Here is a 13,751-nt window from a genome sequence, read left to right as displayed (position 1 = left end):
ACAGAGGAGTGCACTCTGCTCCTTTAACATCATCACAAGTATTTAGCAAATATACCAGAAAACCATTTGCTATGCAAATAATTAAACATGGAAAAATAATGCAGATATTTAAAAGAGGGACAACTACGTGATTAAAAAAAAAACCTTGTCCTTGATTATGAGGAACAAGGAAATCCTTACCAGTTCTCTGACCATGGACTCAAGGGAATTGTACTCCCACATCAGCAAACAGCTAGCATGTACCTTATAAATCAGGTCAGCTTGCCAGCAGTTTCCTCTTCCAGCATTCAAGCACAATATCATTAATTGAATTAGGTGCCAGAAGAAGGCTTAGTTCTTTTATCATCCTGTACCAGTGAGGTATTTCCACTACTTGAACTTCCCCTACACAGAACTACCTTTCCCCACCAACTGTTACAGTGAGCCAGATTCTGTTGTTATTTACATTTGTATACAATAAGAGAAATTAATCTAACACGATCCTACTGATCTGAATCTTAAGTCAGTTTTGCTGGTTGAAAAAAACCTTGCCAATTTAACACTGCTGTTGGTTTGGAAAGTTTTGGATTGTATGCCAATTTAGGAAGGCAGCAAATTAGAAATTTATTTCAGCACGTTTTCAACTCTTACATCTGTCAAAGCAGAAGATTAGATTCCAGAAAACCATATGGCAATGGCATTCCATTCAGTGTTCTAAAGACATCCAAGAAAAAGTTTAACCTTCTATACTAAGCCAAGTAGATAAGCACGAGCATACTTGAAAATCTATGCTAAGTAGCAAGGGTTTCAGAAGACCAGGCATCAGCCACCCCAAAAGTACTTCATAAAGGCTTCAGTCTAACATCCAAGCTTCACTACAGTCCTTCATCTTTTATATTGCAAAGATACTTTAAAAAAAAAAAAGACTATGAGCTCTACTTATTGAGCGGAGAATCCGATATTTTTTAGACCAGAGAATTTGGCCTTCTGAATCATAACAAGGATCAGTTGTGGCTCTACCTGTGGAAGGTCGGGTGAAATCATACCGGTCTCTGCATTGCAAATACACATTAATGAGTGGAAGAAATCTCTCCATGTTTTTTCTGAGGCACTTCTCAACGGAACAGCTTAGGCACCACAGCTCAAACTGCAGCAGGTGAGTCCTACAGTGTTTTATCAGCATGCTTACAATGGCAAGGGAGGTTTCTGACCCCTGGTTAAGGCAGTAAACTTGCACCTCCACACTGACCGCGTGTGCAAGTACTGGCTCACTTTGGAGAGCCTGAAGGAAAACTTTCTCCAAATCTTCACTGGCTGATGCTGACATCAATATCCCCAAAGCTTTAATGTGCTCTGTGGACAGCAGTAGTTCTCCTTGTTGGGGCTGTCTTTGGTAGCTGTCTTTGAGGAGCTGCACCAAAATTTGTCCATACAAGCTCAACTGTTGCCCTTTTTTAGGGGATTTTTCAGGTTTTTGAGTAGTCAAGCTCATCTCCGGAAGTCGCATCATGGTTAAAGTGATCTCTTTCAGCTGAGCTGCAGACATATATGCATGCAGTTCTTGAAGAGCCTCTAGCTGGTGAGACCTCTTAGGAGAGACCTGGCTTCCTCCTTTTCCAACAGCCTGTAGCTCTTTCAATACACTTTTTATGATAGCATCAAAATACTTCAATAACACATGTATATGATTCATGCTCTGCAACATCGGGGCACTTGTTTTCAGCAGCTGGAGCACACCGGAATTGACATGAGCTGACAGAAGCTTCACAGTGACAGGATTTAAACTGTGTTGGGGAAGAGAACTTTGCTCTAAAGCCAGGAACCAACTCTCCAGCGTCGGATGTTTGAAAATCAGCATTAACATATCTTCCAGGGTCTGTAACAAATAGTTGTAACAATATCACTGAATGGATAATTATAGATTGGAAAAAAAATAACATATCTATCTTCCAGAACATGTTTATTACAATTAGTGAACATGAAATCGGCTATTAACCCATCAGAGGATAAAACATTTAACAGGTTACAAGCATATTATTACCATTCTTTCAACATCTATGATGTGGAAGACACCAAGCATTTTCCACACTGAAGCACCTTTTCAAGGGGAAACTGTATATTCTTGGATTCTTCAGTGTAACTTGATTCTAATCTCTAATAATCCACACAAGAAATCAAAGGAGGGAAAAACTCCTCTGACTATCTAATTTTGATAACTAGCCCTAACACACGGCTTTGGAAAACAGAATTGCCTCTGCAAAGCTGTGTGGTCCCTGTCATGACCTCTCCTCACCATATTCCAGCTCAGGGGCAAGACTGTGGATGTTGCAGCTTGTTTGCATCTCCAGCTAGCAGTTCCAAAATTACTGAACCACATACTCAAAGTGCCTTCTCCCAGATGCAAACAGCATCTTTCTGCATCAACCTGCTGCTGTGTAGCACACTTTAATGTTGAGTGCAATCCCAGAAATCCTCACGACTTCCAAAATAACAGTGCTCACAAAGCCTGATGCTGGCTATTTTCCCCTATGCTCTGTCATAATTAACTAATTCCATGCTTTGGTGAATTGCTGATAATACGTCAACAAAATCTGTGCTCAACAATCATTCACTTCTCAGACAAATTCCTTTACTAAGGGCTTCAACAAAAAAAGCTTAGATATTCCCCTGTTCTTTAGTATAGCTCAAAACAAAGTTTTCAATATCAGGTAAACTTCTAGCCTGCGTATCAGGGAACTCTGTACCTTGTCATTTAAAGATTCCTCTGTAATCAGAGACTCTTCATCCATAAAGAGATCCGATTCAGTCTGATGCTTTTCTTGTTTCTGCCGATTATCCAACTCTATCTGATCTCCCCGGCACAACAAGCTGTTCAGCAGGTCCACAAAGAGGTCAACAAGGCGAGGACCTGCAGTTTTACTAAGCTGTGAAAACACAGACACTTTGAAAGCTGAGAAAAGAGGAGGATGGGGACAGAAAGATAGTTAGCCAACAGTAACAGAGTAAGTTAGGAACTTCCTGGATTACAGCCTTTCTAGGGGAAGGAATCACTCCTCGCTGTCAAAATCTGGCTCAAAGAAAAGTCTCAGGGTGCCAAACAAATATTTTTAGATTTTCATCTATGGTGCAACTTCCAATATAACACGTGCCAGTGACTTTCACTCTATAGAAAGGCTTCTTACAAAAACCCATGAGCCAGCTTAAAATCAGGAGTTTATCTGCTCTGCACATAGATCAGTAAGGCAATCTGTGCAAAAAAGATATGAAAGCCTCCTCAACAATTAGAAAGTTAGGATTTGTTTACAAATTATCTGCAAGTTTGTCTGGCCTCTCAGCCTCACCGAGAGCTGAAAAAAGGCGCAGAACTGAATCCTAAAGGTTTAACAGCCAAGTCTATTCTGTTTTATTTTCATGCTACAAATAAAGTCACAGTGTCAACACAACATTGCTCTCTTACACTGCCAAAGTTCTCTACTGTGGATTTCAGGTACAGCAATACATGCTTCACTCCTAACAAAAGTTGTTCAGATGGGAGCTGGCAAGCCAGGTCTCTCAGTTTTGTCTGGATATCATCTTCCAGCAAGACACTGCTTCCTCTTGTATAGGCATTCTTTAGCAAAGTTGTAAACAGAGTGTCCAGAGGCACAGCAGGTTCTCTGCATTTCTCTTTGCGTTTTTTGAACTGTTTAAAGAAACAAAAAAAAACACAAAAACCACATAAGAGAAAATTAAAAATTAGTATCACCTAAAGTTTCTTTAGCTATTTACATGTGGTATCCTGGACTGATATTCCAGGGACACACCTTTACAGTCCTGCTGTCACACATCTTGTTAAAGGATTTCTCATGGGGTACCTGCACATGGTCGCTGTTGGGATAACAAAAACACAGCATCCCCCAGCATGGCTGGTCCATGCATTCCAAACCCATACCTGCGTGAATTCCAGACACTGTTATAATGGCTCCTCTGGCCTTGCATCACTAACATAATGCTACATTGTGCCTGGTGAGGAATTGAGTCTTTGGTGTCTAGGTAGAACCCATGTGCTCTGGCTTCATTACACAACCACAGCAGAAACCTCTCTTGCTGTTAAGAGAAATGTCCTTAAAAACATTTGTGTCCCTTGATGAGATCAAGAAGGAAGACATAAGCTGAACCTAAATCTACTTTCTGAAGGAAACCTAACTTTCATACACCGTCAGCTTTTTAGCAACAATGATTCAAGCATACAAGTGAATTCAGGTATAGCATACCACAGGTTCCTGAGCTTGCTGAGGTATCCAGAGATTATAATACTGGTTAAATTGGTAGAGTTGAGGATACTTAGAAACTTTCAGTGACTGCAGATCTTTATCATAGAGCTGGAATATCAAGCAGAGGGCAAGGGCATCTCTCTGAGAGTGTAGAAGATCAGTGAAAACACCAACAAGATACTCTACGATGTGTGCTCCTAGAAAACCAAAATAAAAGAGACACTTCCGTTAACAACATTTGCATAAGCACACACCCTGAGGGATTAAAGCTTATGTGAGATACTTCTGCCCTTCTCTCCTAACCCTGGAAGGACAGAAGTATCTCACATAAGCTTTAATCCCTCTCTTGAGTGAGGAACGCCACATACCTCCTTCCTGCTCATAACAGTAATAATAAAATGTCCTGTGGAGCTCACTAAGTAAGACTTACTTTCTTCATATAAAAACAAACAAAAAAGTTTTGTACCTGTTTCATTTTCAGTCTGAAGCAGCAGTTTATTCCTGGCTTCTAACGCAGCAGGGACAACAGCACTGAATGGAAATGTTTGAATAACAGTATCTTCATTTAAAGTGAACCCAATTTCTTCATCTAAGCCATCACTGCCCTCAACTAGGACATCTACCATATCAAGGACATCTGTTGAGAGCAGAAAAAGTATAAATAAGATTCAGACTAACTAGAAACCAAAGGAGGTAGAATTCAACACTCAAAGAATACGAGGCAGTTCCTGAATTCCCAAAGCAGAAAAAAGGATGAAAGCACATTTGTCCAGCAAAAACCACTCTTACAGTGTACTCAATTTCAGTCTGTCTTTCAACACAGCTGATAGAAGTAAGGAAAAAGGAGAGAAGAGATCACCACCTGTTGCTACCATGATGGCATGACCATCAGTGACAGGAAACATACATGAAAGCAGAAAGGAAGCAGCTACTGACTCATCAGAAGAACAGCATGGATAGCTCTTGAAGAGCTTCTCAGTTTTGTATAGATACAGTATCTTGGTCACAAAAGACTCAAAAGACAGCTTTAAAATTTGAAGAATAGTATTACAGTGCACTCTGAGACTGGTATTAAGTCTCTGTAACACAGCCAACTCAAGGCATCATATCAACTGATGCTGATGGCTGAATGACCTCAATTATCTTATATTTATGTACTACAAATTCCTACACACAGTTACAGCAGAATAGCCAGCACATGACAAGTCTTCTAGTGTCCATCTGCGGAATTTTCACTGTGCCAGCAATAGGACTGTGACTGGTCCCAGAAAGCAGGAGCAGTAAAATTCCAGCTGTGAGCTTGTTAGTAAGGCTCCCTGCACAGCCCAACCTCTAAACTCATGGATGAATGGAGACGAGCAGCCCCATGGGAAGAAATGTTAATACACTCAGAAAATGCTGGTGCAAGATACGAGATCTTAAATACTGCTAAAACAGCTTAACTGCATCAGAAATTATTTCTTTGGGCAAAGAGGTAACTTTGTAATTCAAAGTTCTGCTTTTGATACTAGCCACACCTAGAAGGGCTGAATCCTGAAGATCATTACTTAAGCAGGCCTTCTACAGTTATCAGTCTTTAGTAAGGCTGATTAAGGCTAGAAGATCTAGACCAAAGTCTTGGAGTACTCTGTAATTGAAAGAATTGCCACATACCATCAATGTGAGAGATGGGGATGCTGACATTATCAGAGTCCTGTTTAAACATGTTAACTTGGAGCATACTCGCCTCCTGAACAAGGTCTGCTGCTTTATCTGTATATGGATAGGGATTTGTCACCAGTTTCAACAGGATCTGTTAACAAAGAGAGAGAAACATAAGCACACAGGCTAAGTCCACAAAAAGTCTTGTTAAGAAAAACTATGGGTTAAAAGTGCTTGAAAGGTCAACTCCCACGTGCTTCTGCAGGAATCTGCCTGTGATTACCACTGTACGTGGGACTGCACTGCGCCTGATGGAAACAAGAAATATCCTCTGCAATTTTGCAATCAAAGTACCACAGTCTGAGTCCCTGGGGAAACTGCAATGAAAAGGAAGCTCTGGGCATTTAACATCCTGAAAAGTAAACAGGAAACATCAACTTTTCTTGTAAAAGATTACAATTCACTTAGGTCTGATAATTTCTGCAGATAGCATTACACAGAAGAGAACAGATAAGAGTTATTCCCCCCACATTCATTGTTGATACTCTCCTATCAATAATGCTGTAATATCAACTTATTTTTCTTAATTTAACTTTCCTCCAAACCTATTCAGCCTCCTCCTACCTAAGACAACAAAGATACCAGCTCTGTATAAAGAATCACAACCACTGCCTTTCTCAGAATTCATTCACCAATCTCTGAGATTTCTCAGCAACAGAATAATGAGTTTCCATTAATGCTATTCTCAGCATTGTTTATCCAGCTAATTTGAACAGTTGTTACCCTTTCCAAAAATTGAATCACTGCTTCCTTTTTGTCTTCTTCTGTATTATCTAAGTGTTCCAGCCAAATTGAAAGTTCCTTCCACGTGTACTCAAACACTCCGCTGTCATGTAAAACCTGTCCAGAAAAAACAGAGGGGGGTAAAAAAAAATAATGAATAAATACAGATCCTTTTGTAGAGCAACTTCATGTTTTCTTCACACACAAAACCAAGGTCAAGGTTTTCTGGACACAGAGGATTGGTTGCCTCCACTTTAGTAAATCTTGTTCTTGCTATTTCAGGAGAGTCAGCTTTAAGGGGGTTGTACTTCCCCAAGGCCATACAGTGGCATTACAAGAAGTTAAAAATAAAAATTAAAAAAAAAAAAAAAAAATGGACTGACTCATAAAAACAGCCTGTTGAGGGGGGCTTGACAACTACTGATGTAATTAAATGAAAATCACTGCTAAATTAAACCAAAAATCAGCCTATGCTTCAAAGAGTTGCACAGATGGGAAAATAGAAGGAAAATGAACTGCAGGCCAGGCCCACTGTTTACACATCAGAATAAACATAGCCATAGGAGGGATGGATGGGGAAGTAAGCACAATTTTACCACAATATCAACAGACTTTGAAGATTTTTACTCACTTCTATTGTACCTAATTGAGGCCCTTATCTGAGACACTTAAATTAGGAACTCGGTGACCCTATGCTCCATCTGTGAGAGAAAGGAAAGAGGAGGAATGGCTGTCCAAAGAACAACCCAGACAGCAGACCATTTGAACGGCGCAATGGTGACACTGCCTGTCCCCCACCCTCAGCAACAGATGAAACCCTGGCCAGTTTCCTAACTCTGGCACCTACACTTGAATGCCTGAACTTACGTGGGATGAATTCATGCCTTTGTTCCTCCCCTTACTCAAAACACAAAGAAAGCTATCAGAGCTCATTTGCTCAATATTTACGCTGTGTATGCCACCGGCAGCTATAAAAATAACACTACTGCTTACTTGAAACTGTCAGGATAATTCATTTAATGAAGAAAAAAAGGTCCATTTTTAAGTAATTCACTATTTTTGGCAATGTCTCAAAATAGAAATGCACTTGCAGCTTTCATGAAAACAGGCAGGAACAGAACGTGAAATCCAAAAATACGCCTTCTAATTGTAGGGCACAGTGTTGAAAAATAAGCAAAACACACTCATTAGCATCTATTTTTAGCAGCCTTTCTGCTGATATAACTGCCCTAGCTTCACTGCTTGTCTTCTCTTCAGAGAAAATGAAATGGACTGAATATAAAAGAGGAAACAAAAATGAGTCAGGCAACCCACGTCTCCACTTGGCAGAAGAACCCAAATACACTAGAAAAACTGCACTGGGTAGATTTTGATTGAGATATTCATTACCGTGAGACAAAGTTAACCTGCCTTTAATCCCATGCAGCATTCAAGGGCAACTATAAACCTAATTCAACCAGCGTAACTTTAGGTTAGTGGACTGAACATAACAACTGCACCTTCAGATGGACACTAAATGTCAAATTTAAGTACATAAAGTTGTCTACACAAACTTGTATGCCACTAGAGCTATGGGATACTGCACAAGGAGCCCTAGTGAGAGCCTAGAACACTTTTCTATGTCTGTCCTTGGAGGTAAAGGAGGGTTGTCACGTGAAATTTATTTTTAATGTAGGTTTACATCCCTATTTAGATAACTAAAAGATGTTCAGTTTAAAAAAAATACATTATAAAAAAAAAAAACAAACAGCTGTTGCTGCCTTGTTGAGATTTGTAGTTGAGGAGCATTTCTGAGAAGTCAGATCCTTCTTAAATGCACCAAAGCAGATTTTAATTCAAATTGAGACAAAAGAATTCCTTGAATCAGAGCTTCTGCCTAAATGCAACACAGGTGATTTTCCAAAGGCAGGGTGAACTAGCTACATGTAAGGATTTAGGAAGAAGGACAAAGTACAGATTAAATAAATCAGGATAAAAAGAACAAAACTGCTCTTTGTTTGATCAAATGAGCATTGCAGACACAAATTATATCATTTTATCGAAGCAGAATGTTTAATAGAGCCTAGGTGGTGAGCAAACATTGAAGACATTTTTCCTACTATTTTAGCAGTTGTTGTGAATCCAGTTGATAGCATTTATTCCCACCAAGTATTCAGCTAACAGGTAGTTAGCTTAAAGCAATTTCCAAGAAAAGTCAGAGAAAGCAGAAAGAAGTCTGTTAGCCAGACAAGTATGCAGCGAAGGCTTAAGGAAGAGTTTTTGGAATCCTGAAGTTTCAGACCAATGGAATACAGTAAACATCTTGATATTTCAGATCAAACACTTACCTTGATGATCAGTTTTTTCGTTGAAATTTTTAGATAAGAATGGTTACTTGTAACAAACATTTTCATCAGTAAATAAAATACTGATTTTTCACCAGCTGTCTTCTCTGTGTCAGAGACATCCTAAAAGAGAAAAAATTAAAGCTTCTCAGCAACACTGTACCAAATTACATTGCACTGAGGCAGATACGTAAGTGAAGTGTATTATTTTACAGACATACCCAAAAAATACCAAGGCCAGAAATTAATGGGATGACTGCATTCAATGAACAAAGAAGACACATATGATGGGCTTTTTTGGTAAACCAAAAAAGAGAGAAGTAGCAGAAACACCAGCTAATACAAGGATCCCAGATGAAAATACTTCCATTCCTCTGCAATCATTCATTCTATTTGACTTCATTGTCTCCAGGAGCTCAGCTTTCCTACAAGTACTGTCTGAGTAAGTAATCATTTAAGAGACTGAATTTGATTCTCAAAGAAAGGAAAGCTATATGATTCAAAGGGATACTGAACATCAAACCACAATCTTCCAGTTATTTCCCCCACTTTTCTAACTGACTTGTATTTGATACGTAAGAACTGTTACCCTTTGTAACACTATCAGATTTGGCTTTTATCTATTCTGTGGAAAAATAAGTATACTAGAATGCCAAAGCCAGAAGAAAATACTTCAGCTTTTTGACTGTTTCCAGAGTTTTTCACTGCTTCTTCTTCACTCTCCTTGCTTCTCCTTTACGACCAATTGGATAAGGACAGAAAATCTCTAACAAGGCAGGATTGCAGTCACAATATTCAAAGGTTCCTCTGCTTCCTCTCAAAGGTAGGCTCAACTCCTTTCTCCAGACATCTAAAGCAGGCTCTCTGAAGCTCTTCAATTTTACAGGTATAAAGTAAAGAACAGGGGCTCTGAAATTTCTATTAATTACAGAGAAGGGGGATAGCCTTATTCAACATCAGAATCATCACTGGGAATAAGAGTAATGTCTCCCCACAGTGGTTCATTTCCTTGATCTGAATTCTCAGCCTTTCTGAACAAGTAGAAACAAGAAAATTCTCTCTTGCCCTCAGCAAGAGCTGAAGAAACCCTGTCCAGCCCTCTTTATGGAGACAAAAGTTAATGTAACTGCATAAAACTTTTTCAGCTCAGAAAAAAATCTTTACTAACACTCTGATTATAATCCCTATCTGTTTTATAAAAGCATCATCATCTAAGAACTGGACTGGGACTAATTTAGAAGCAAGCAGTGATAGAATTGATGACAGTGGGCTAAAGGTGCCTAAAACCGCTTTAAAGTTTCTTACCTGTACTCTGAACCAGGCAAATTTATTTGCAGGAAGCTCCAAAGCAACTTTCAGTACATGATACTGCAGAACATGGGGGACCTCCTCTCGGAGGCCCTGCTCGGTGACAATACCTGAGGTTTGAAGGTAACACAATTAACTTTACTTCTGAGTATCTCACTGAGATCATCAGAACAGTCATCTAGGGCTTCAAAACATCACTGCAATAAAGAGGCAATTCGTAAGTTTCCAGACGATGAGACCTACATGCAAACACAAAATGTCCGGCCTATCTAAAGCTGAAACCCAGCACAGATTGCACGCCTCCTCCTGTCTCCAGCACAATCTATTGCTGTTGCATGGGAATACATAATCTCTTCTACCAGTCTCAGCTACTCTGAAAATGTGTGACCTATAGGACATCAAGACTACAGATGAATCAGAGATCAAAATGTAGATTTTAAGTCAATAACAAATCTTAATTACGTTGCTTATTACAGGTCACAGAACCCTGCATTCATGTCTCTTCCTACACTTCTTTAGTCACTGCTCACAAAGACTGCAATAGCATAGCCTCAGAACTATTCACCTTAAAGGTCAGAAAGTCATGCAGAGACCCTTGCAGCATGCTCCAAAAGTTAACCTGCCCATACCTAAGCTGCACTCTAATATCAGTTGTACAAAGCTTTGGTGTCAGCGTGCATTTCATCATCTGTATTGCATGTTCATGGCCCAAACTAGAAAGAGACAATAGATTTTAAAAGCCAGCACCACGGCAGAGTCTACCCAACAGCAAGACAAATAGAATGGTATGAGCTCTTTAAATCACATACTACAAAGTAGAAAACCAGGCTGCCTTTGGAATGTATGTTTCAACCAGGGTGAGGGGAAGAAACAACAGAACTCTTAGGCTGGAACCCAAGGGAGGGAAGTTTAATGATTAATTTACACCACTGACTACCTTATCCTCTTTCAACAAAATGAATATCCAAGCTCCCTTCTGAGAAAGATGGTTTATTTTACAGCTCTATTATTTTATTATTAACAAAACATACCATCAAAGATATCTGCCTCATAAAAATGTGTCCTGCATTCTACCCACTTCAAAAAACAGCAGACTAAATCAAGAAATAATGGAACAAAAAGGATTTGTAATGTGGTATGACAGTTGATTTGAGGGGATGTTATTTTGTTGTTCACTTAAATTCTTTTTCTTCTAACAGACTTTAGTTATAGCTTTTAGGTAACTCCCATTCTCATACATTCCAGAACTTGAACAATTGTTTTAGCTTGGTGGCCTATTAGCTTTGCTGGCCCACAGACAGCAACAATGCCCAAACAACAATTCGCTCTTTTCTCCAGTCTCAGTTTTAAATGGCTATATTTATTGTACCATAAAGCAGGACACAGCCCTTGTGTGCAAATCCCTTAAGTACACAAACACACAAAGAAGACTGTAGTGCAATCTACTACTTAAAATAACTGAGAGTAGCAGAAACAATGAGCGTCAATGCAATGAAGAAATTGAAATGAGTTTCTCATGAAAAACTTTCTCCTTCTGCCCACAAAGTAAATATTCCCTTCTGCTGTAGACTTTACAAGTAGCCAGAGAAAGCAACAAGGTAAAAGAAACACACATCACCTACCTTTCAGCAGCTTGCTAAAATCAAAGTTGCTCCGTGCTACCAAGTGGGGCACAACCTTCTGATAAAGACAAATGACCTGAAGCAATGCAGCTTTCAGAAACAGCGTCTCAGCATCATCCGAGCCTAAACCAAGTGTTGGGACAATAATTAGTTTCTCCTTCCTTCACATCAAGAAAGTACAGCATAGCACCTACATTATCCATTATGATGGCAATTAATAATGGTTTACTAATTGTAAACGCCATTACTGATTATGCTAATTACTATTTCCAATAGATGTGCCTACAAACTGATCAGTTACCTTCTTACTAACAAGAAACAGAAAAAAAAACCCAAATTCAACACATTATGGAATCCTATTTCCCAGTATTCCTGTTTGAATATTTTTTAAATTACCTCAGCTTATTCAGTGCCTATTTTTAAGTAGGTTCTGAAGTGCTCACACCTTTGACAGCCTCACCATTTCAACAACCTCTACAAGAACCCAGTCATTGCCATTGCTGTTCAGTTTGAAAGTGAAAAAACAGGGGAAAAAAAAGCGAGGGAAGGGATGGTCAGGCTGCTGATTTCAGGGGACACTATTTTAACATAATGTCAAGTAGGTTTAAGTGAGGTAGGGTACAAGCCATACACTAATTTATCAGTCCAATTAGAGGTTTCTTCCTTTTCTTTCCGTCTTTCAAAACAATGCTTTCTCAAATTGTCCAAACTCTACTAAGGGAGCCATTTACATCTTGAGAGAAGTTATTTCAGTAGCTAAGTATTCTTTTAGTTCATAATGCGAGGATGCATAAAAGCTATTTCTACCCAGTCACTAATGAAAGGAAGCAAAATAAATGAAGGGCAGCCACACTTTTAAAAACAATTATTTTTTCTTGCTAACTGGCTCTCCCTCAGGGAGTCATGAAGAACTGGACAGATGCCATGCATAAATGTTGTCACTGTTTGCCCAAGTCTCAACATTCAGAAAAAGTTGCCATAGTGCAAATAAAGCTGCAAATGGTAAGCTGAGGATACTATCATTCTAGCAGGAAGAGAAACTAAACCTACATTTCTTTAAAAGAAATGGTTGCTCCACAGTTTTAGCAGGCACTCTACCAGTAAAAAGCCTTGCAGTGTCAGCACTGAGGAATAATTTACTGCCAAAATCACAAACAGAAGGACAGACTTTGAAGAATTCTCTGCTACAGAAAGTCTCAGTGTGGAATATTCCCTGTCATGAGCACAAAGCCGTCTGTAGATTTTCAGTCTTAGTAAACCACTGTAGGCTGCTAGCCAAGCTACAGAAGAGCACTAGAAATTTCAGTTTCCTGGAACGGGATTATGAAGTCATTTAGTAAGTCCTTTAGTCAGGACAATGCTTTGTGAGAATAAAACCAAAGCCTCCAACTCCAGCACTCTGTCCCTCTTCTAGCACTTAGGTATTTCCACTCCTCTGCTACACCAACACAAGCACTTATATAGCCACAGTAACCAACTGCTTCACAAAGACGTCCTCATGGCTAGATAACATGGCTAAACTGAAATCACTCAAAGTTATTTTTCCAAGCAGAACAGTTTCCCTGCCTGTTTTACTGTGTCACAGCAAAGCACAGGAGGTTTAAGGAAAGGAAGATTCTGTTCAGTATGGCAAGCTACAAAGTTCCGCATCTGGAGAAGAACAACCCCAAGTCCCAGGACAACACTGATAGTCACCCAGCTGGAAAGAAGCTTTCCAAAAAAGGACTTGTGGGTACTGCTGGTAGGAACTGGCTCAAAATGGGTCAGTATTATGTCTTTGCCACAAAGAAGGCATACGTTAGACAAAGTGATGCCAGCAAGTTGAGGAACTCCTTGTCTGT

At 39.4% G+C, this 13,751-nt stretch overlaps 1 protein-coding gene across 1 annotated transcript in view; it reads right to left on the bottom strand.

Moving 5' to 3' along the window:
* The window catches only part of URB1 (URB1 ribosome biogenesis homolog), a 45,382-nt gene that overhangs the window by 18,449 nt on the left and 13,182 nt on the right, over positions 1-13,751 (bottom strand). Inside the window, exons 13-22 of the mRNA XM_042866548.1 lie at positions 11,911-12,033; positions 10,286-10,398; positions 8,984-9,103; positions 6,657-6,773; positions 5,886-6,024; positions 4,699-4,869; positions 4,233-4,429; positions 3,437-3,661; positions 2,724-2,903; positions 1,000-1,855 (exon numbers count right to left, since the gene is read on the bottom strand). Of these exons, the coding sequence (XP_042722482.1) occupies positions 1,000-1,855; positions 2,724-2,903; positions 3,437-3,661; positions 4,233-4,429; positions 4,699-4,869; positions 5,886-6,024; positions 6,657-6,773; positions 8,984-9,103; positions 10,286-10,398; positions 11,911-12,033 (2,241 nt within the window). The remainder of the gene's footprint in view (positions 1-999; positions 1,856-2,723; positions 2,904-3,436; positions 3,662-4,232; positions 4,430-4,698; positions 4,870-5,885; positions 6,025-6,656; positions 6,774-8,983; positions 9,104-10,285; positions 10,399-11,910; positions 12,034-13,751) is intronic.

Source organism: Lagopus leucura, unplaced genomic scaffold (genome assembly GCF_019238085.1).
Source record: "Lagopus leucura isolate 7727_CA_CO unplaced genomic scaffold, USGS_WTPT01 Super-Scaffold_100001, whole genome shotgun sequence".
Lineage (NCBI taxonomy): Eukaryota > Metazoa > Chordata > Aves > Galliformes > Phasianidae > Lagopus > Lagopus leucura.
Note: the sequence above shows the minus strand (reverse complement) of the source record. Positions and strands in the feature narration are given on the sequence as shown.